General features: G+C 47.7%; 1 protein-coding gene across 1 annotated transcript; it reads right to left on the reverse strand.

Moving 5' to 3' along the window:
* On the reverse strand, window positions 1–24275 carry Lrrc74a (leucine rich repeat containing 74A). The gene is given in 15 exon segments (XM_055593125.1): window positions 1–561; window positions 1052–1145; window positions 1307–1381; window positions 2136–2245; window positions 3760–3906; window positions 6572–6667; window positions 9659–9853; window positions 10483–10568; window positions 13603–13684; window positions 14154–14203; window positions 15040–15136; window positions 15834–15941; window positions 18528–18700; window positions 22063–22191; window positions 24230–24275. Coding segments are annotated over 15 exon segments (1530 nt in total). The 3' UTR covers window positions 1–519.

A 24275-nucleotide genomic window follows, 5' to 3' on the forward strand; every position in this document is an offset into this window, starting at 1 on the left:
TTCCATTAGCCAGGTGAGACCACTGAGGCTCCAAGGTCACATGAACAGGTTGTGCTGGGCCTGACTGTATGCCAAGTCTTTTGGTCTCTTACCCTAGGTGCCTTCCATGTGGCCCCACAAGACCTCTTTCTCAAGGACCCTTGTTTCCTCAGTGTATCTTCCTACCATTGCCTCCCGTCCCCTTGACTCAATTTATGATGCCCCATGACTACTGCTTTTGTGCCTTAAGTGGGTCCTTGTAGGCTCTTTTCCTTCTGTCTAGCGATCTTACATTCCCTGCTAGTCCTTGTGGTTATAAATTAGAACTCCTAGGCTGTATCCCCTGATGGTCACTAAACCCCGAGCGTTCCCCCCACCGAAGGGAACACCCATCAGCAGCACAGAGACGCCCTTGATCAAGTCGGGTTTTATCTGGTCACACTTCACTCTGGCCGCACCGTCACCGATCTATCCGACCTTCAGTTTGATCTCCCCATTGTCACCACAACTTGTCGGGACTTGTCTTGTTGGAGCTTCTCTTCAGACCTGCCTGGCTGTTGTGACTTCCAGGCTTTTAAGGAACTGGTTCAAAAGGCAAAGGGACCAGGATGAGTGATGGTCTGCAGAGATGCTGAGGAGCCTGCCGTGTGAGCGCGTGAGGACCCCAGTTTAGATCCCGAGACACGCATTAAAAACCAGTGTGGTGGTTCCCCAATGCCGGAGCCGGGGTGGGAAGCCACTGGCCGGCCCATCCAGCGAATCAGTGAGCTCTAGTTTCAATGAGAGACAGTGTTTCAAAAAATAAGGTGGAGTGCAGGAGATGAAAATGCCAACCCTCTGTATTCAGCATGCAGACACAAAAACACACAAAGGCATTGAGATGGCTCAGCACCTAGAACAGCCCTTGCTAGAAGCCAGACAACCTGACTTTGATCCCCAGAATGCATGTCATGGACGTGGTGAACTTACTTCCACAAGTTGTCCTTGATAACAGAAACATGGTGCTGCTCAACTGAGGCCTCCCTTGGGCCCCTGCATACCGTCCCCCTCCCCCATGTCCTCCTCCTCTCACCTTGGAGGCCTGGACATTGTCTCTTTGTCGTGTGGGCAGGAGTTCTTCAGACGTAGGTCCCAGTGTCTTGCTCAGGTCTTGCTATCTAAGTGAACTGAGGATGAGAAGGAGGGTGAACCTTGGGGCCTGGCCATGGGATCTGGGATGAGGCATCTGTGCATGGTGGGTCATGTACTCTATCTCACCAACATAGATGGGGTGGTCCCTCGGTCGTGCTCTGTGGCAGGAGGGGGAAGGACTGAGGGCCGTGCTCACCTGAAGTTTACCATACCCTTCTTCTCATCCAGCTTCTTTATCAGCTCTCTGACCTGGTACCGGTTGATTGGGGACCTTGTTTTGCTGAGGTGGTGGATGTGATGAATTATGCAGCCATTTTTTCCTTCATCCCCGGTGACCCCATGATGTCTCACTCCTCTTGCGATCACTGGATGCTGGAAGCTGAGGGCTAAGAGGTGGCTACGTCTACCACAGGGAAAGTACTGGAGGAGGCCTCATCCTGCCTCCAGACAACCGTTTTTGTTTTGTTTTGTTTTGGTTTTGGTTTTTAGAGACCCGGTTTCTCTGCGTTGTGAAGGACATTCTTGCTCTTAGCTGCTTAGTCTTGGCCAGGCCTCTCGCCCTGTGGGCCTGGGAACTAAGCATTCATCCATGCTCAGGCCTGAGAAACCTGAACCCAAATGATCCCTTCATGCATACATGTCAGGGGACCTCTAGTACCCCCACTCCATTCACTTTATTGCTAAGAGGAAAGGTGGGAAGGTAGGTCTAAAGGCAGAACGCGGGAGGTCTGAGGACATGGTCTTTTCTTTCACTCTCATCTTCCTAGGAGCCAAATGCAATGGGAGAAAGGCCTCTGAGGTGAACGGGTGCATCTGGGCTGAGGAATGGCAGTGGGCCGAGGAGTGGCAGCAGGCCATGTGACAAAGATTTGAGCAGGGAGTTAAGAGAGGTGCTGAGCTTCCCTCCGTGTCTAGACAAATGAGGGCAGTGCCCTCAAGCCATCCTTAGAGAACAGTAGGAAACGCTTTCATATGTCTGCCTGTCCACCTACCACCCTACACTATCCAGAGTGTTTGGGTATCACACCTTTGTGATGGCTTTCCTGAGGTCGTTCACAGATATTGCCGATGCTTCTGTTGTATTCAAGCTCTTTAGGAACTCTGCAGTTGTCATTTTCTGTTGTTGTGCATATCTCTGAGAGAAGCAGGAGATGCAAAGAGCAAACAGTTGGCTTTATTATGGCTATTGTATCTTTCTGCTTGTCTCCCAAAGAGGGCCAAACTCCTGGACCCAGAAATGCCTGGGGAACAGAAGGAACTCCTGATTGAGGTATCTATGCTTTTTAGAGCAAGTACCAAGTGCAGCCAGAGGAGTTATGGTTTCTGTCTCTGTCCACTTCCCAGCAACCTCACCCCAACCCAACAGAGGGTCCACTCATTTCCTCCATTCCCTGACTTCACAGGTTACTAAGGCTGCTAGGCTGCCCTGTTCTCACATGAGTGTGGGCTGATGGTGGCCAGATCTAAGTCTGTCATTTGGGTTTGAAATGGCCTCTGTTAAGAGTTGGGCAGACGGTGCTCTGTGGGTAGGGGGTGGGGCTTCTCTCAGCTGAGATCACACTTCTGCTGTAGGGTTGGTTGGACAGGCTCTCGGCACTCCCAGGGTTCTCAGAGTTCCCCACAAATGTTCACATCGAGAAGGGCTTTGCTAGGGAATCTAAAAAGTGGCATTTCTATTTCTATCCTCTCATGTCACTCCCAATAGTCCTGGGTGGATTCTCATCACTTCCAAGGCTCAGCAGTTCTCACGGCTTCCTATGCCAGATGAAATCAAACCCCAATGCAATGTCTGAAATTTGACCCAGTGTTTCTGGCCAGCTTTGCCTTTCAAGCTTCTTTATGAGTCTGCAGTTCCAGGGTTCCTCAGCTGGACTCACATGGTTCTACTCCCAGGCCCCCTGTAGCTGCCTGCACTTGCTCTGTGTGTCTAGGAATTTCTCTGAGCACCTCACACCTGTTAAGTAATTCATCTTTACAGCCAGCCTTCTAGTCTGTACCCATTTTACAGGTAAAAATACTGAGGCACAAAAGGCCTTAGTGATTGCTTTTGTGGGCACATGAGTAAAAGGCAAGTCTCAGGTAGCGGACTCCATCCTGTGCCTTCACCTTCTACTTTTATCACATTTCAGCTCTTCTCTCCTTTGGGGTAAGAAGCAGCATTCAGGAACCCAATATGTGAGGTAATATTCCAGGTCTCTATTGCAAGGAACCTTATTAGAAAGGATCACATGGAACCAGGTAGTGGTGGCAAGGAGGCAGAGGCAGGCCTGGTCTACAGAGTATTCCAGGATAGCCAAGTCTACACAGAGAAACCTTATCTCAAAAACAAAACAAAACAAAACAAAACAACAACAACCCCCCCCCCCCAGAACAAAACAGAAGGAGGAGAGGGAGGAGGAAGAGGAGGAAGAGAAGGAGGAGGAGGAGATGAAGAAGAAGAAGAAGAAGAAGAAGAAGAAGAAGAAGAAGAGGAGGAGGAGGAGGAGGAGGAGGAGGAGGAGGAGGAGGAGGGAGGAGGAGGAGGAAGAAAGAAGAAAGAAGGAATCACATAGACACTCAGAGAGAGCCAGTGCTGGGTGGTTTATTTTTGAGCCACGAAGCAGCTTCCTCCAGGACTCTCTGAGACTCTAAGAGGGAGGCAGGGCTCACCTGGATCAGCTTCAAGGGGTTGGTCCACAGCGAGATGCTTTTTTGGGTGGCTGAACCGTACACTCCTTTGTATAGGACCTCCAGCTGGGGGTGAATGGCACAGACCCCATCCAGCATTTTCACAAACTGCTCTGATACCATAATGTTCTGCAGCAGGAAGAGAGAGAACATAGTGGAGGTGCTGCCATTTGGCTGCTGACCACAGTACCCATCTCTCTTTGCCACCCCAAGTTCGGGCACTTCAGTCCTATCTGGTTTGCTCTGCTCCTGAACTGGCATGGCTGGTGTTTTCTAGCTTGTGACTGACTTGTAAGTTTCCCAGGTTTAAAAAATAAACATATTTATGTTACATGTATTATATTCTATATAAATACACATATGATTATTACATATTCTATATTTACATATAAAATATATACAAGATAGGTTCTTACTCTGTACCTTGGACCGGCCTTGAACTCACTATGGAGCATGGGCATATGAACTCATGGTTATCCTCCTGCTTTAGCCTCCTGAGTGCTGGGATTGTAGGCATGTGTCAGTATGCCTAGGTCTCCTAGAGGTTTCTCAGATGTTTTCATAACGTTCGAGTGGCTTGTTTGTCACATGCTATCAACTCAGCTTTGTCGGAGGTGGTAACTGTAAGCACCCACATTTGCCGGACGGGGCACAGTGATAGAGATCAGAGACTGGTCTATAAACAGACATCCTGACATGTCTGCACCTACGTGGATGCTGTTCCTGGTACTCAGGATCCCCGGTGCTGACCATCCTGCTATGGCTCACAGCAAACTTGAAACATTGCTTTCGGAAGGAGTCAGAGCTGGCTTCCAGGCCATGAGAATATGTGTCCTTTGGAAGAGTGATCTAACCCTGCTCTCTGTTGGGTAGGCAACCCTTGCCTTCTTTGAATGTGGCAGCGAGTACCCTTTGCCTTTTCAAAGGACTGAACTCATGCTTCAGGGCTGAAGATTTTTGCAGACTCTGGTCCTAGGAGTGTCTACAAAGCAGGGATTCCAGGTCCATTCAGAGTTACGGCACCATCGTTGCCAGAAGGGTAGGAGTCCTGGTGCAGGGTGGTAGTATGAGGAGTGAGGGGACCATTCATGGGTGGAGCCTGGTGGAAGGAGAGTGGGTTATGGGAGGTCACTGCCCTCACAGGAACAGGTGTCGTGTTCAGGTGACCTGTTAGTTCAAGGAGTTGTCAGGCCAGGCGGTGGTGGTGCACCCCTTTAATCCCAGCACTCAGGAGGCAGAGGCAGGCAGATCTCTGAGTTTGAGGTCAGCCTGGCTCTACGGAGCAAGTTTGAAGATAGCCAGTTCTACACAGAAAAACCCTGTTTCAAAAAAGGAGGAGGAGGGAGAGGAAGAGGAGAAGGACTTGTCAGCACATAAGACTGAGTCTCTGGGTTCCTGTCTCTCCCTGCACTGTGCTTTCCTTCCCATATGCAAGGTCACTATGATGCCAGCTGCTGGAGAGTAAGGTGATCAAGAGGGTCCTCACCAGAACTGGTGACGTGCTACTGGGTCATTCAGCCTCTGGAAGTGTGAACTAAATAGCAACCCTTTCTTTGTAACATACTGGCTCCAGTAGCTTCATCACAGTATCAGAAAAGAGACTGGCTGACTCTGTCCATTGGCTCTGGTAGGCTTGTTAATGGCGGTTAGGTCATGACTCACGGACTCCTGTGCCATCTAAGCCCTAAGCGGTGCATGTCTAAGGTTCCCTCAAGTGTACCAGGCTTCACACATGCCAGGTTCATTCAGGTGTGCAAATGGCTGTGAAACCTAAATGCGGCTAAAACTCTGGAGCAGTGTGGGTGGAGGCCGAGGGGGGCGGTGCTTTGTATCCCGGTGCAGTGGAGAGCTGAGGAGAAAGATTCCGGGGCAGGAGGAGTAGGGAGGGGCAGGTGAAGGAACATTGAGAATGAAGAGCAGCAAGCAGTGTCATCAAGGAGAGAGGCATTTAGTTTGGGATATTCAAAATATCACGACTCAGCTTGCTGCAAGCATTAGGGTAATCTTACAAAAGATCAGTGTGAAGCGCTAGGGAAAGAAAGGGGTTCTCACTGCCTTCACGGAACGAGAGAGGAGGAGGCAGGGCCCTGGCTTACTCCTAAGTGTTTCTCATTTGCTATGGGTCCTGGGCAAATGACCTAATGGCTGTGCTTCAGATTCCTTGTGGGTAGAGTGGGAAATGAGGGAGTTTGTGACTCCACCCACAGAATGGTTAGTTTTAAATGGGCCACAGCCTGAGACTCACTGGGGAAGAGGGTTTGAAGGGATCACCCATAGGGGCAACTCTGAGCACAATGGGCCACAGGTCAGGAAACAAAAGCGCATTTATGAGGTGGCTCCTCAAAATCCTGGAGTGCAGGCTGGGTATGTGGCACGCGCCTTTCATCCCAGCATTCTGGGAGGCAGAGGCAGGCAGATCTCTGTGAGCTTGATGTCATCCTGGTCTACACAGCAAGTTTCAGCCCAGACAGAGTTGAACACTTTTTTTGGGGGGGGTGGGGATGGGGGTGGAATTCTAGAACATTCTGAGACCCAGTCTGTTTATTACTGAATTTGGTAGTATGAAAATTCTGTCCACCTCTTTCTCTCTTTTTCCTTATTGACACCCTTCGGTGCTCATATCCTGGACCCCCAGGATCAAGTAAACCATTTTGAACTGTGGTGCAATTGGCTGAAGGGCTATTCCCATCGCTTAGCCTCTGGTCTTCTGTGTGTGAGGGTCTGTACGGGACACAGCTGGTGGCACAGTAACTGGCTTTCGCTGGGTGCAAGTGACTGGCATGTGATTACTTACAGAAATATCAAGCTCTTCCATCCTTGATTTGGGGTTCTTCTTGATGGCCGTGATAAGAAAAACTGCGCCTTCCATATTTATAGGGTTCAGGAACAGCTGTGGGAGAAGGGCAGAGCAGGAGGAGGCTGAGATGGGGGCGGAAGAGGCTGTGTTAGAGTGCAACTTCACTTTCTCCATCAAACCGCAGCCTCTGTCACCCCCTAGACTTCTGTATCTATTCCTGTCCATCGGTCTGCCCATACATACTTCCATCTTTCCACACACTACTCAGCACTCACCTACCTGCTCATTTATCTACCCACCCATAATCCATAAACCCATCCCTTTCTCCTTCTATCACCAACCCATTCATGTACTCATTAATCTACCTCACCTTCCATTCCTCGACTCATAATCCACTAATTACTCTTTCTCCCTATCCGTCCATTTAGCCACCCACCCAACTCATCAGGCTCATCATCCATCCAGTTATCCATCCATCCATCCATCCATCCATCCATCCACTCATCCATCCATCCATCCATCCAGTCATCCATCTATCCATCCACTCATCCATCCATCCATCCATCCATCCATCCATCCATCCATCCACCCATCCACTCATCCTTCAATCCATCAATCCACCCACCCATCCACTCATCCAGTCATGTTTGATGACAGTAGTGACAGAGAGACACACTGTAGAAACAAAGAAAGGAGGGCTTAGCACAGGTAGGGGGCCCTTGAGGGAAACCTTACTGGGATGAGAGGGGGTTAATTATATCTCAAGGGGGAGCAGGAGCAGAGAGGGGGAAAAGATTCACCAAAGAAGAAAAGAGCAGGCAAGGGTGAAGGCGTGCTGGAGGGAGGACCATGGGTGTTGGGCAACACCACCATTCCATTAACTGGAGCAGAGCCAGGAAATGTGACAGGGTGGACCTTGTGGGCTTAGGTTATTATTGCAAGGGTGATGAGAGCCACTTAAGCATGGATGGAATTTAGGAAGAGGGAGCATGTGGTCAGCCAGTCTTGGGTTTGACTCGCTGGCTTCTTTGTACCTGTCGCCATGGAGAAGCTGTCCCAAGGGTCCAACCTAATAATCCAGCCACAGCATTCAGAAAGGTGCCCAGTGCAATATGGAGAAGTGTAGGAGTGGCGGCTGCTGCCATTGAAGGCCTTTCCTGGGGGTTGTACCGGAAGGGAGGCCACGGTTTTATTGAGCGTTTACTGTGTGCCAGTTTCCCAGGTTCTGACGTCCTTCAGTGAGAAAAATCCTGAGCTTATGCGGCTTGGCATCCAGCCTTTGTGAGACTCACGTCCTAGGGAAATTTCTTAGTTTCCCAAGACTGGGGGCAGAAAGGGAATGGATGTGGAGAGCAGTAGATACTTCTTGTGGGACTCTCCTTTTCTATTTTTTTCTTTCATTTAAGACATTAAAAATGATCTCTGTGTGTGTGTATGCATGCATCTATACATGGTTGGTGTGCATGGGGAGGTCAGAGGACAATTTGTAGGAGTCTTTTTTTTTTTTCTCTTTCCAGCATATGGTTCTGGGGATTGAACTCAGCGTTAGGCCTGGCAGGGAGTGCCTTTACCTACTGAGCCATCTCTCCAGCCTGACTTCTTAGTCAAAAGAACCTTTAGAGGGGGCTGGAGAGATGGCTCAGAGGTTAAGAGCACTGCTTGCTTCCAGAGGTCCTGAGTTAACCAAATGGTGGCTAACGGCCATCTATAATGAGATCTGGTGCCTTCTTCTATTGTTCAGGTGTACATGCAGACAGAACATTGAATACATAATAAAATAAGTAAATCATATATATATAAAGAACTTTTAGAAAGGTTCAAGTTCTTACAATAATCCTTGGTTCCACTGGACCTGGAGGCTGAGTTACTCACAGGCTGGGCGGACTCTCTGAGTTTAGTGGTCCAATTCTGTTCTGGCTGGAACTTCTAGTTTTTCTTGGTCCTACATGGTTGGTCTGGTTCTACTGGCCGTAACCCTCTGCAAGAATGTGTCTTCTTCTTGTCCCCTTAGCAGCACCTCAGACAGCAGACTCATCTCCTGTTTTCTCATGTCCAGTCCTCCGTCACCAAGAAGGACCTCAGCACCTGTCATGCCTCCATCATTCCACTGGTCACAGGGGCAAGTTAGACAAGTGGCCACTCTCTTCATAGGTATGTGGTCGAAATGAGTTACTTAGCCTCAGTTTTCCCATCTGGATAGTGGAGTTGGCAGAGATAACTGGCCGCATTAGCTAATGGCTGATGAATTATTGCATCATCTGATACAGAGTGTGTCTTGAAAAGAGCCCAGGGAGAGGACTCAGGAACATAAGTCTTGCATCTTGTTTTCAAACCACCCAACAGGCCTGCGTCATAAATAGTTTCCACAAGTAAACTAATTTACAATGAAATGTTAATTCATCCATCCGTCTACTTACTACAGATTCACTGTACGTCCGGCACCATGCTAGACATGAGGCATATGATCATGGCTAGTGACCTCTGAACATCCTTATTCTTAGGAAGCGTTCACATTCAAATGGGAGCATAGTTAGGAATCGCAGCAGGTTCTGCAGGGAGGGGAGGGAGTGTTCTGGCAGCAGCCCCTGAGTTTAGGAGGTCAAAGGCCATCATGGACCTTTGTGTACCAGCCTCTTCAATGGGGCAGGCATGAAGGCAAGTGCTAAGAAGGAGAGGAGGAGACCAGAGGCCAGGGAGAGTCATGGAGAGAAGGGGTGAGCTGAGGCTACAGAGGACTGGGCTGGAAGGCAAGAAACCACCAGGATCTAGGATTAGTATCCCCATAGCATAATAAAGCCTGTGTGAAGAAAATGCCAAGGGAGACCCAGAGGACATTTTTAGAAGCACACATGTTACCAGCCCTGGGTCTATAGCACAGGCACAAGCATGTGCACACTAAAGTACTAGATGTGTGTGTGTGTGTGTGTATGTGCACTGAAGTATCCAGTCCAGTTTTATCATCTAGTTCTATCTACAGATGCATTTACATACGCACAAATATATGTACACGCACACACACAGGCGAACACACATGGCACACAGACAGACAGACATACGAAGGCAGCACCAGTTCAGCGTGTCTACCTTTAGCACTTGGAGGGTCTCATTGTACTCCAGTCCCTTGCTGATTCGGGAGGCCCCTTCATTGCTGATACTGTTGCCATTGAGATCTATGTGGACCAGACAGCTGTTGAGTCTGAGGACATCCCCCAGGGCCAGAGCACCTTCATTCCCAAAGCCATTCATGGAGACGTTCAGTTTCTTCAGGGTCACGTTAGTCTCCATGGGAGGGGAACAGCACTAGCATCAAGGCTTACCCAGAAAAATGCCCAGACCACCTGCTCTGCCCCAAGCCTCCACCCTCACCCCACCCTCATCCTAACTAATCTAAACCCCAACCCTTATCGTCACTCCCACTCCAACCCCACCCTTATTATCACCCCCCACAACTCTTATTTTAACCTATCCCAGCCTAGCCTAGCCCTTACTCTCACCCTCACCCTCCTTCTCCCCGCTAACCCACAGATCAGATATTATATGTATCTGATAAATAAATAAATAAATTATATATATATGTATGTATGTATGTATATATATATATATATATATATATATATATATATATATATATATGTAGAGACATATCTATGTAATCATTCCTGTCCCCTCCAGGTGGGCTCATGCTCAACTCCTCTTGAGATTCATTCCTTTGGGAATCTCTCTGCCCTTTAGCTGAACTATTCTTTGAAAGAATCCCTAAAGATGGTACAGAGGCTTCAGCAGGGAGGATTTCTAAAGTAATAGTGCATAGCCAGAAATCATGGAAGAAACCCAACAAGTCCAAAGACACTGTGAGCTCTGTACACTCAAATCCACGGTGACCACAAGGAAACAGTTCTGTGACTTACCCGGAGACCATTGCACAGGGCCACAGATCCCCGAGTGTGGAATTGATTCCAGCTCAGGTCCAGTGACTGGAGCCCTACATTGAGGGCTGGGAGGGACAGAGAGTCAGTGAGCATTCCCCATATCCCCGAAACCCAGCCTCAGACCTGCAGCATTGGAGATGGGCAAGCTAGAACATTTTAAGAAAAATTGATCCTAAAGACAAGGTCTCACTATGTAGCCTTGGCTGTCCTGGAACTTGCAGAGATCCATCTGTGCCATCCAAGTGCTGGAATGAAAGTTGTGTGTCACCGTGCCTGGCCAGGTGACAATTTTCAGTTAGTTACAGGATTGAAAGATGATCCCCAATTCTAGGGAAGACGCAATAAAAGAGCCCTACTCTTCTACTATCAAGGGCAAGTGGCACAGTCTACCTGGTAAACCACAGATGTTCTCCCCTGAAGAGGTATATACTCTGAGACACCACCTAGGAAAACAGCATAGGATGTGGAAGGCTCCGTTCTTAAAGACGTGTACCCTGATGTCACAAATACAGTGAAGTTTGTCTTAAGTGGCCGTCTGGGACCCTGGGACTCAGTTGGTAAAGAGTGCTTGCTAGTATGCACGAGGCCTTGGGTTTGGCCCTTGGCATCACATAAACTGGGCATGGCATCATATCGTAATCTTAGCACTTAGAAGATAAGAGTCAGGAGAATCAGAAAGTCAAGGTCATCCTCAGATACATAGCAACTTCTAGAGCAAGTTTGGATTATGTAAAACTGTTTCAGAGAGAGAGACAGAGACAGAAACAGAGAGAGAGAGAGAGAGAGAGAGAGAGAGAGAGAGAGCGCCTGTGGATACAATTAGCTAAAGATGGATAGGAGTCAGGACACAATTATCTGAAGTCAGGTGGCAGGTTTGCACAGCAAACACACTTTTAACGTTCACATGTGTTTTAGACAGGGTCTCAGTATACAGCCATTGCTGGCTATGTAATCATGGTAGTCTTCTTGTCTCTGCCTCCTGAGTGCTGGGGTTATAGATGTGTACCACCGTGCCCGGCTCACACACACGAATGGTTGTGAGCCACCATGTGGGTTCCAGGAGTTGAGCTTGGATCCTCAGCAAGAGCAAATGTTCCTAACTGCCAAGCTTGCTCTCTAGCCCTGATTCATGGTTTCCTAGTCTCAGTCTCCCAAGCAGGTGGGACTACAGGCCCACACCACTGTGCCTATGGATCTACAAAAGTCAGACCTGTTTTTTTTTTTTTTTTTGGACAGAGTCTGTAACCTTGAGGTTGGCTTGGAACTCACTGGGTAAATCAAGCTTTAATCTTTTGAGGCTCCACTGGGGTATTTTCACTCCCTTCTTGCTTGCTTATCTTTTAAAGTTGTCCCTGGTTGCTAGTAATGGTAGCACATGCCTTTAATCCCTGAATTTGAGAGGTGGAGGCAGAAAGATGAGGAGTTCGAGGGGGAAATCTTGTCTCAACAAACAACAACTACACTTGGAATTAACACTATAGAGTTGGGTGACGGTAGCTCACCAGCCTGATCTACATAGCGAGTTTCAGGACATCCAGGGCTACATAGAAAGACCCTGTCTCAAAAAAGCAAAATCAAAACATTTCCCAAAAGATCATCTTTGTCATCTTTTATCATGTATATGTTTTTAATACATTTCTATAAAATATGTGAATTATTTTAGGTACAGTTTATGCTACTAGTATGACATGTGGGAATTCCTGTCTACCCAATGCCAGCTGGCTGCTTTTTAAAAGAGATTCTTTTTATTTAATTTTTTTTGAAGATTTATTTATTTATGTATATGAGTGCTCTATTTGCATGTATGCCTGCATGACAGAAGAGGGCATCATATTCCACTTGTAGATGGTTATGAGCCACCATGTGGTAGCTGGGAATTGAACTCAGGGACCTCTGGAAGAACAGCCAGTGCTCTTAACCACTGAGCCCTCTTTCCAGCCCCTTTATTTATTTGCTTTTTATGAATGCAATCTTTAATTTTTAATTAGATGTGTTCATTTCTGTTTTATGCGTACATGTTTTGCATGCATGCATGTCTGTGTACCACATGCATGCTTGGTGCCTGTGGAGGTCAGAAGAGGGCATCAGATGCCCCTAGAAGTGGAATTACAGACAGTTGTTAACCACCATGTGGGTGCTGGGAATCCAACCTGGGTCCTCGGTAAGAGCAACAAGTGTTCTTAACTGCTGAGCCATCTCTCCAGGCCTGGGATGTTCTTACTTATCCCTTATTCATGTGTTTGTGTGTGTTTCTGTGTGAGTATATGCCATATGCGCTGCTGCCCAAGGAGGCCTGCAAGATGAGATTGATGGTCTGGGCTTATGAGCTGCCTGATTCAGGTGCTGGGAATGGAGCCCTGGTCCTCTCCAAGAGCAGCAAGCATTCTTAACTGCTGAGCCATCTCTCCAGCCCTCGTGCACACTGCTTCTCACATCCAGATGTTTGCTTTGCCCTAATATTTTGACCACGATTTGTACCACTTTTATAACTGGAGCGTTCAGGACACATACTCCTTTGATCCAAACACGTGGAAGGCTGAAGCGGAAGGACCTCAAGTTCAAGGCCAGCCTGGGATACAGAAATAGTGAGACACTATTTAAAATAAACAAACAAACAAACAAACAATCAAACCAACAAACTGAAAAGTGAAAAACGCAACCTCAGCAGCAACAACTAAAAGAAAAACATCAAAAGAAAAACCATCAAAGCAAACCCTACAAAGAAAACATTCAAGGGTAAGTTAAAAAGGAAGGGACAAGGGCTGGGGAGATGGCTCAGTAGTTAAGAGCACTGAATGATCTTGCAGAGGACTCGGGTTCAGGTCCTGGCACCCATATGGTGGTTCACAACTGTCTGTAACTCCAGTTCTAGGGAATCTAACATTCCCCCTGGCCTCCATAGGCATTCGACACACTTGTTCTACATGTACATACGTGTAGGCAAAAACACGCTTATATAAAATATAAGCTTTATAAAAATAAATTTGTGAATACATTCTTTAAAAGGGAGAGCCAGCTCTAAGTGGTCCCCTCCCCAGGCCTTCCTCCAAGCTCCTTCCTCCCTCCTTGACTATACCCCTTCCCTCCATGAAGACATACCCAGCATCTGTCCTAGGTACTCCCCTCCAGTATCAGAGAACTTGTTGTGACTGAGGTTCAGTGACCTAATCCGGTAATTGGACTAGAGGAAGAAATTGGAGAGAGAGAGGTTATTTTCACCCACTTATTTAACTTGAGATGAGATATCATTGTGTAGTACAGACTGGCTTTGAACTCTCCGTCCTTCTTCTTCAGCTTCCTTAGTTCTGGGATCACAAACATGGACCACCATTCCCATGCAAGAGGCTGTTTTTGTCTTTGAGCACAAATCTTTCCGTTAACCTTGGGGCAGAATGATAGAGGCCCCCTAGGTACCTGAAACTGAGGTGGGCTAGGGTTCTTAGCAAATAATTTCCTATCCCTTTTTTTCTTTTTACATTTCACTATTAATGGTTACTGGGTGAATTATTGCTACTTAGAAATCTCATGACTTGCTGAAGCTTTTGTAGGGACCAAACATCTATTAGTTGTCCAAACCGTGTAGTGGCTTTGCCCAGAGAATCCCCCAGGCCACCTAGACTACCCAAGGGACATTTCAACACGCTCCTTACCGACAGGGCTTGGCATAAAAGAGCAGCAGACTCATCCTTGAAGTTGTTTCCTGTCGGGAGGGTGCTTCATTAGCAACTCACTCCAGATCATGCCCTCTTGCTCTCCAATAACTGCCATGCCCTTTGATGGAACACACAGACACACACAGACACACACACAGACACACACAGACACACACACACACACACACACACACACACGCACGCACGCACGCACGCACACACATTCGATGAAGTGCTTAAATCGAATAGGAGAAGGGTATCGCTCATCTCCTTCCTATCTGACATCAAATATGAGTTTCTGTAGTGTGTTAAGGGCGCCTAACATTCAGACTGGAGAGATGGCTCAGCAGTTTAAGACCACAGTAACTCTAGGTCCAGGGGATCCACCGACCTCTTCTGTCCTCCATGGGCACTAGGCACACAAGTGGTGCACAGACACACATGCAGGCAAAACACCCACAGACAAAAATTAAAAAAAAAATAAATAAAGGAAGTGAAAACAAATGGCTAACAATCACGTAGAAACCCCATCTGACAACCGACATCTCATAGAAGAGGAAATAAACGAAGAACAGACGTTGAAAAGATGTTCTAGCTAAACAATAACGTGAACTACTAGCCCATTCAGACATCCCCCCAAGTTCTAGGCTCTTTACATAATTTACTTAGTCTGTAGAATCACTGTGTAAGCTGAATTGTGTACTTGTTCATGGTTTACGCATGAGAAGAATGAGGTTGGATGGGATTCAGACCTATGCACTGGGACTTCAACACCTACACATCTAACCATTTAACAAGCCTCTTGGTTAGTCCCCTTCTGTAGTAGAATAGAGAGAGAGTCCACTGGTAGGAGCGTCCTCTCCTCCCCTTTCCACGGGCTCACCTGAAAGTTTCAGTTTCCAGAGTGCAGAGTTATTTTCCTGGAGGAAGTCTGAGATGATCTTAGCTCCCTCCAAACCAAGGTCATTGTTAGACACATTCTGAGAGGTAAGAACACACAGACACAGGAAAGAATCACGCAGAACGGCTCTCAAAAACCAAGGCTGGGGGTGCTGGTCAGAAGATGACTAAGATAGTAAGGCTGAGGGGAGAGGCTTAGGAGTAAGGTAATGCAAAGGACAGAGAGAAGAAAGGCAAGAGAGCTTGCTCGCAGTCTGGCTTCTCTAATGTCTTTCACAAGATCTCGTGTTTGTTTTTGTTTTTGTTTTCTCCAATACTGTCTTTAATGGCAATCCATTCCTTCAGTTCAGCCCTGGTACTTCACATAAGCACGTCAGTTGTTTGTTTTGAATCTTAAGGCAGATTCATTTGGAGGATTTGAAAATGAGATACCTCACCAGATCCGTTTTCCAAGAGAGAGAGAGAGAGAGTGTGTGTGTGTGTGTGTGTGTGTGTGTGTGTGTGTGAGTGAAGCTCACGTCTGTTAGCAAGGGTAACTAAATCATTCCATTTGGGGACTTGAAAAGTACAGCCAGAAAAGACTCTTCAGGTTTTCCCACAGCCACAAAATACCATGCCTGATGCATGGTCCTCCTCTGAGGAGTCATGTCGAGAGAGGAGGACCCCACAGACTGGTTAGAGATAGTCCAAAGATGAAGGCCTGGGGTGGGGGTGGGGAGCTCTGGTTTGGCTTGAGCCAGGTGTGCCAGGAGGAGCTGGGGGAGGAGGGCATCCTACCAGCTCTTGTAGGTAGTAATTCTCATGCAGCATCTCCATCAGACTCAAGATGCCCTCTTTCATGATGCAGTTGTCTTCCAGATCCAGTTTGAGGATTGTTGTGTTGGACTGTGGCCATCATAACGGGAGGGGAAGACAGACAAGGAAGTGGTTAGTGACTAGGTTGGTCTTTCGCCCACTCTGGTCCACCGTTTGGCTTCTCTCTAGAACATCCCAGCCGTGTGAGAAGATGCTGTGTTGGGGGCCTGGTCCCCAGTGTGGCAACGCTTAAGAGTTGGAGAGAGCAGGGCACCTGTAAGAGGTGGCTCTGTCGGTAATGTGCTTGCCAGGCAAGCCTGAGGACCTGAGTCAGATCCTCTGCACCAACATCCTGTACTGGCTCATGCCTGTGGTCCTAGCCTGGTGGATCTGGACTGGAGGATCCCTGAGGCCAGCCAGTTTGGCTGAATCAGTGAATTTCCTCCTGAATAAGATGGAGAGCAACATAGGAAGACATCTGATATCGATGTACACACACACACACACACACACACACACACACACACACACACATTGTTATGCCTTGAGGTCATACCAGAGCTGAGATGACTCTGGCCCTTGAACTCAGTAAGCTAAATAAACTTTCTTTGTTCTTTTCAGGTTTTTGAGACAGAGTTTCTCGGTACAGCCCTGGCTGTCCTGGAACTGGCTCTGTAAACCAGGCTGGCCTGGGACTCTCAGAGATCACCTGCCTCTGGCTCCTGAGTGCTGGGATTCAAAGTGTACGCCACCAACGCCTAGCTAAATGTCTTTGTGATGTCACCAAGCCTCGGGTATTGTAATGGGTAAGGACTACTAGAAAGGACATGGGAATGTAGACTAGGGATCTGAAGGAGTGCAGAGGGTGAGGATAGCAGTGCAGGGGACGTGCCAACCCTTTAAGCTTTGCAGATCCATGTTTTCTCCCAGTGGCTTTTGACAGGTGGGACCGTTTCCCCCCATAACAAGGACGGTGTTTCGCAGAGCTTTGAACGTTGCCACGTGTTTTGTAGCACGGTGGACACCAAAGCCCAGAGTTACCTTCTCTACCTGTCATCCTTTTAGACTTGATGTCTATCATGCTACAAAACATGTGGCAAACCCCACCTTCTTGCCACCTGTCTCATGGGTCAAACTAGCTGTTCCCACTGCCCCATACCCACACCTTGTTCCTTAGGTGCTTGTGATTTATCTCTCCTTTAAAATAAAGGACGTTTTAAGGATTTCTTCTCAGTCCTCCCCCCCTTTTTTTGTTCTCTCTATGGACAACTGAAATATTACTGGTTTTTATTTTGAGTTAAGGTCTCATATAGCTTCACTAGTAGGACAAATAGACCTTTAAGTCCTGCAGCCTCTGCTTCAGCCTCCTAAGTGCTTGGATTACTAATGTGCCATCATATCTAGTGTTACTATTAACTTAAAAAAAAGTGTGTGTGGGGTTGAGACAGGGTTTCTCTGTGTAGCCTTGACTGTCCTGGGACTCGCTCTATAGACCAGGCTGGCCTCGAACTCAGAGATCCACCTGCCTCTGAGTGCTGGGATTAAAGGTGTGTGCCACCATGGCCTGGTGTGTATTTGTGTGTGTGCTTGTGTGAATGTACATGTCGTGAAGGTGCTCTTGTGTGTACAGCATGAGGAAGCTAGAGGTTGACATCAAAGAATCTCTATTGCTCCTCCCCCCCCCCTTCTTTGAGACATGATCTCATTGGCTGGCTTGGACTTACTATAGAGACAAGGCTGGCCTTAAATTCATAGAGCTCTGCCTACCTCTTGCCTGGGATTAAAGCACTCGCTGGGATTAAAGGCGTTCACTAGCACGCAAAGCCACCACCTTATTCTTGACATAGACTCCCACAGAATCCAGAGCTCACTGACTGGCTAGACTTGGGGGGAGCGTACAGTGAGATCCAGGGATCAGCGGGTCTCTGCTCCACCCGGATCAGAGTTACAGAGGTACACCATCAAGCCTGGTTTTTATGTGAGTGCTGGGGATCTGAGCTGCGTTCCCCAGGCTCGTGCGGCAGGCACTTCAGCAACTGAGCCACCTCGCCATTACTTGTTTTTAAATGCCCCTTCCTAAGAACATCTGCCCATTTACTTTGCTGAGCTTCTTTCAAATCAAACTATCTCTTCACCCTCCTAAGTGAACAAGTCAGGGAGGAACTTACAGACAGTTGTCAAAGTCTCCATGATGTTGCCAGTTTTATGTGTGATCAATGATACAAATCTGTGAGGAAATCAAGGTCAGGTCCTTGTGTTTGGTCATGGCAAGCCAAGAGATGATGCTATTCATGTGGGAAAATGTGATTTCCTCTGCAATGGGATGTCTAAAAATGATTATGTGAAACATGCCCATTGAATAGAGTGGCTGAGGTCGGCTTTGGAATGGAGACCCTGGCCTACGTTTGGTAATTGCAGTAACTCTTGGACCTGGTTTTAGCCCATACATTTTCTAGGAAGCAGGATCATGCCTCACTTCCCAACTAGGAAAGGCCGCAGTCTTCAAAGCAAGCGTCTTCCATGAGCTAACAGGGAAAACAATAGCCAATGAGAGAGAAGGGCCCGGGGTCTGTTGCTCTTTAGACCCTGAAGAGGGTGCCCTCTGAACCTCAAACCAGCCACCCTGTTAATCCTCTTCCGTCAGGTTTGCTGTGTTCTCCTGGCCAGCACGCTCACCACCAGAGTTATAGCAATGGCCTTGGTACCCCTGGGGCCCAGCCCGTGGTGGTTTAGGTTCATGCAGGATTCCTCCATGTTCCGGATGAAGTAGGAGGCAGGCACTACGTCCGCCAGTTTGCAGGCCTCCAGGTACAGTTCCTTCTGTCCGATGGTGAAGAATTTCTCTGTGTCTGTACAGAAGGCCAGAACGAAGTAAAGTTTTCTTCTGGTCTGCCTTGGCTCCCCTCTAGACCCAGGGGGACATGCTCTTCTGCCTGGATCTTTCTCTGCCTGGGATTTGCCCTTGTGGGTATGTGCCCTAGAACCCAGCTTTTCTAGTTGTGGGAGGTGATGTGTATACAGGAGAGTGTCACCGAATGTCGGGGTCACAAGAAACTGGCCATAGTAAAAGGTTTCTGAAGGTGTGATGATCACAAAATTAATTTACCATCATACATGTGCTGAATCCAGTATGTTTCTGGCTATGCTTGAGACAACAAGGAAGGGCAGAGTAGTATAGGCCAGAGCTGTTGACTTTTGATGTTTGAAGGAATCTCTATTTCAATTTTAGTTTCACTAGCATAGTTTTTTGTTTTGTTTTGTTTTTCAAGATCAGGTTTCTCTGTGTAACCCTGGCTGTCCTGAAACTCACTCTGTAGACCAGGCTGGCCTTGAACTCACAGAGATCCACCTGCTTCCCAAATGCTGGACTAAAGGTGTGTGCCACTACAACCTGGCTTAGTGATGTCTTTTTTATTACTATTATTATTTAACTTATACATACGTATAGGTGTTTTGCCTACGTGTATGTCTGTGAACTATGTGTGGGCTGGTGTTCATAGAGGCTAGAAGAGAGGGTGTTGGATCCTTTTCTATTAGAGTTACAGATGGTTGTAAGCCACCATGTGGATGCTAGGAACTGAACCTGGGTACCCTGGAAGAGCGATCCACACTCTTAACCACGGAGCCATCTCTCCAGCCCCGGCTAGGATTGCTAGAGCATAAGGCATGGCTGGTGGTACAGCTCAGCAGTAGAGTTAGGTCATGGTTATGCGTCCTTGGCTTGATTCCCCGGCACCACAAATAAAGCTTGAGTCATGAATAAAGCTTTGCCAAAGATTTAGAGAAGCACCTGCTTAAACAGAAGCTTAAAGAGACACTTGTATCCCTCCCTTTGGCAAGCAGATTAATTAAACAATAAACCCCAAGAAATTAGAATTCCTCAGGAGTCTCATACAGGGAGCAGGAAAAGGTTGAAGCTTGGTGCCAGCTGGAGTAGGAGCTTGTCTCCTGGAAAGAGAGTTCACACTGTTCTGATAGTCAGACCACCTTAAGGGAGAGAGGAGCAGAGACATTGATGATGAGCTGGACCACGCCTGGCCTTGGGTTGCCTAAGCTATGAATATCTCTTGCGTTCTATTTAAATCCATATCTTATGCCAAGATCCTGAAAATGGACTTGGCAGGAGTGGGCCATTGGATTTCACTATTTATTCCTCTTCATAATGTGGCCACATTGAGTAAATCTCATTTTTCTGCTTTCCACTGCTAATTGTGTCTTTAATTGACCTGTTGTGGGTGGGTGACTGAGCCCAGATGTTAAGGTTGTCAGGGTTGGGGCAATCAACAACGAGCGAGCTGATTCTAAAAAACTCCAATGACAAATGTAGGCACAATTCCACATGGTTGATCAGCATTAACAGAACAAAGAACCCATCTCTCTATTGCAAACCCTTGGACTCCTTGTTCCTTAGACTTCCGACCAGCCTGGCCTACAAGCAATGGTAAGCCTACCTGGGTGAGGGGGAATAAGATGGAACTAGGGGCCTCAGGCAAAATATCCAGTGTTGCTCTTGTCATTTCCTCCAATTATGTGAAAAAGAGGCATTGAAAGCAAAATTATCAGCAGCCTTGAGAAACAAGAAAGAGAGCCACAGGATGTCTGGGGAATAGTGATATGTTAGGGTTTCTATTGCTGTGAAGAGATGCTATGACCATGGCAACTCTTTTGAAGAAAAACATTTAGTTGGGGCTGCTTTACATTTCAGAGGTTTAGTTCATTATTGTAATGATGGGAAGCATGGCAGCATGTAGGCAGAAATGGTGCTGGAGAAGAAGCTGAGAGTTCTACATCGGGATCAGCAGGCAGCAGGAAGAGAAGACACAATGGGCCTGGCTTGAGCATCTGAGATGTCAAAGCCTGCCCCCAGTGACACACTTCCTCTAACAAGGCCACACCTACTCCAACAAGGCCACACCTCCTAATAGTGCCACTCCTGATGGGCCAAGGGAGGCCATTTTTATTCAAGCCATCACAAGTGGGGAAGAGGTCTGAGTAGGAGAGGGAATTTGCATGTTGACTGGTAGGAAGGTTTTATAAGCTGATATTGTGGGTAAGGTTCACATTGCCCTTCTACCCCCTTTCTGTGGCCTGGGATCACTGCCTGCCACCCATATTCAAGAACACACAAGAGGGTAGGGAAAATGATGCATTGGCATTATCTCAGCACTTGGGGATGGGAGGAATCAAGATTGTAAGGTCATCCTTGGCAATGTAGTGAGTTCAAGGCCACTCTGGACTACATGAAACCCTTTCTCAATAAAACAGAACCAACAAGAAAAGAAGGGTGACTTAGGCTAGCCTACACTTGCAATGCTGGAGGCTGCTCCCATCCAGTAGGACCAGCATCATTCTCCCCTTGCTTTACGAAGGATTTTTTTTTTTTTGGCACGTCTTGCCTCAGGGATAACAAGAAGAAAGGGAAGCTGAAAGTGGTGTTTGCAAAGACAGAGCATCTGCTTGAGCTCCATCAGCTGGGGTAACTGGGCGTGTGCTTGATTTGTTGAGACAAAACATGTGACTCTGAAGCAGGATAAACAAACTGACCAGAGTCAGTTAGATGCTCTAGGGCATGACATGGACTACTGACTGCCAAAGACAGGTCAAATGTGGTATCAGCTAACATAGCTGTGGCCAGCTGTTGGTGGCTCTGGGTGATTTTCACCATCTTTAAGCTTCTGTTTTCTTTCTAGAAAGGATGCAAAAAATAATAATAATCTGCCTTCTGGGACGCTGGAGAAATCATGTAAGGGTCATGTGGGGCAGGGTGACGGTGGGCTGGTGAGGTAGCTCAGAGGTTAAAAGCACATACTGCCCTTCCAGGGAACCTCAGTTGAATTGCCAGAAACCATGTCAAGAGGCTTGCAACTTGCTTGTAACTCCAGCTCCAAGGGGGAAATCTCATGCCTCTGGCCCCTGAAAGCATCTGGATTCTCTCTCTCACACTTTAAAAGAAAAACCACATAGGAGAGATTTAAAGACCAGAAACTTTTGTGTGTTGGTTTGGATCTTAACCACAGCCTAGTGTGGGGCCTTCTCGAAAGAGCCTGGGTCTGCTGTCCCCAGCCAGCCAGGAAGACAAGGTCACTAGTACTGAGCATAGCCTTCCTGCTCCCTCGCAGTAGGACAGAGGGGAACATTCTGGTGGAACCCAATCTCTCCAGTTTCTGAGAAAGCCGCTTGGCCACCCCCCTCGCCCCAGATGTCACCTCACCTTCAATTTCCAGGTCAGTTTCTGAGTCCTCTCTGGTGGGTTTCTCTTTCTCAACATTTGAAGCGGCTTCAGCCTCGCAGTAGAGGGTGTCATCGCTGTTCTGAAGGGCCAGTGCGGGGTCTCTCTCATCTGGAAGAAAACCCCCGTCCCATTCTGGGAACTAAACCTGTAGCCCATTGGGCGACACCTACCACTGACTCCCCTTCTTCTCTGCCTCCCAGGTCCTGCCGGCAAGCCTCTGTCCCATAGTCTCACACTGCAGCCCTGCCAGGGAAATCCCCTTCTATGAGACCTCCCCATGGTTGAACTGGTGGAGTCCCGAGTCCCTTGTCAACTGGCTGCTCCAGCTGCCTTCCCTGATCTGCCTGCTTTTGGTGGGGTCCTGGCTCACACTCTCCCCTCATCTTTCGCATGGAAGGGTTTAGGGGTCTGCTGTCGATTCCGTTACTCCTCTGGTTTAAAGGATGTGTCCCAAGGCTTGGACTTCTTTCAGGTCTGTGCCGCCGGGAGATTGGTGAAGGGCCGAACAGGTGGGGACTGGGAAGGGAACCAAAGGAAAACAGACAGGGATCTGTTCCAGGGAGCAAAGAAGACAGTCGGATCTCGACAAAGTTGGCGTAGCTCCTCTTCCCAGGGCTCTGCACTGATCCTGGGCGGTGAAGGAGAGGCTTGAAGACGTCTCCTGAGCTGAATGAAGTTCATTGCCACGATTGCGCATGCTTGTCCTCACTGGGTGGGGCTCGGCTGAGAGCAGCGGTGAGGTGCCCCTCTTACACTGGTGCCTGCACTTGCTCGATATTGTTTGTTCAATAGGCCACTGAGTGGTGGCCTCCTGAAAGCCACACACACGATCCAGAGGTGAATCCTCCAGCTTCAGCCGGCCTCAGTGGTTTAGAAAGCTATGTTTATGCTTCCCAACGGCGTAGCAGGAAGCAGATAGGCCCAGCCTACTCCCTTTCTCTTCCTTCCTTCCTTCCTTCCTTCCTTCCTTCCTTCCTTCCTTTTTTTTTTTTTTTTTTTGCCCGTTGGTTTTATTTATTTTTATTGTTTGAAGATTTCACACATGTATGTATAACCAGCCTATTTTTTGAGTAGGCTAACATTATGTGCCCCCTCCCTCACAATTCAGATCGTAGGATGGTGGGCTTCCTAATGATCCCAACCAAGTAGGTGTATGCTTTAGTTTTTGCTCACAGAGTCAGATCCCAATATTTACTCCCAAGTGTCTGTGACAAGCTTCCATGTGACACGGAATCTGAAGAGCAGTGGCTCACTGGTCAGGAAGCAAGAAGCTGCTGTGCCCAGCACAGCTCTGGGCTCTGACTAAAGGGGTGAATTTCTGAGTTTTGGTTTCTTTACCCGCCAAACACTGAAAGAAACAAAGAGTCTGGGCATGGTGGTGCACGTGTTTAATCCCAGCACTCAGGAGGCAGAAGCAGGTGGATCTCTATGAGAGTTTGAGGCCAGCATGGTCCTCAGAGTGAGTCCAGGACAGCCAGGGATACACAGAGAAACCTTTTCTCAAAAAACCAAAAGAGGAGGAGGAGGAGGAAAGGAAAGAAAGAAAACAGAAAAAGAAAAAGAGAGAGAAAAGGAAGGAAAAAAGAGAGAATGTAAGAATGAAATGTGCACCTGTCTGCTCTCTCTCTCTCTCTCTCTCTCTCTCTCTCTCTCTGTGTGTGTGTGTGTGTGTGTGTTTGCAGTGCCTGTCGAGGCCAGAAGAGGGTGTCCTGTGGAATTGAAGATACAGCTTATTGTGAGTGTCTGGGAGCTGCACTAAAGTCCGCTGGAAGAGTGAAAAGCTCTAAGTGCTGATCTCTCTCTCCAGCCCCTGGAATAGTTTCAGAATTCAACTCAACTTGGGGCGGGGGGAGGCTAGCAATTTAACAACTGCCAGCCAGTTCATGTGGTGTCAACATTCCCAAACATAGCTGATTTCTAACTCTCAATGTGATGTCAACCAGCCTACAGAATGAAAATTCAGATTGGCTAGAGCTTATAAGAGCCAAGTCTAGCATCGATTCTCACTGAGTGGTTTCTAAACCCTGTCTCTAATGTAACACACCATATCCATTGCAGAGACTCAGGTAGAAACAGAGGGAGCTTGGAGTCTACCTTGTCACTGGACACTACTCTGGGAAGGGTGAGAGATGGGAGGCCTTTTCACCTTTGGTCTTGTAATCAAGAGGCTCATCATCATCATCATCATCCAT

The sequence above is a fragment of the Psammomys obesus genome, unplaced genomic scaffold (assembly GCF_907164565.1).
Source record: "Psammomys obesus unplaced genomic scaffold, mPsaObe1.curated_primary_1811, whole genome shotgun sequence".
Lineage (NCBI taxonomy): Eukaryota > Metazoa > Chordata > Mammalia > Rodentia > Muridae > Psammomys > Psammomys obesus.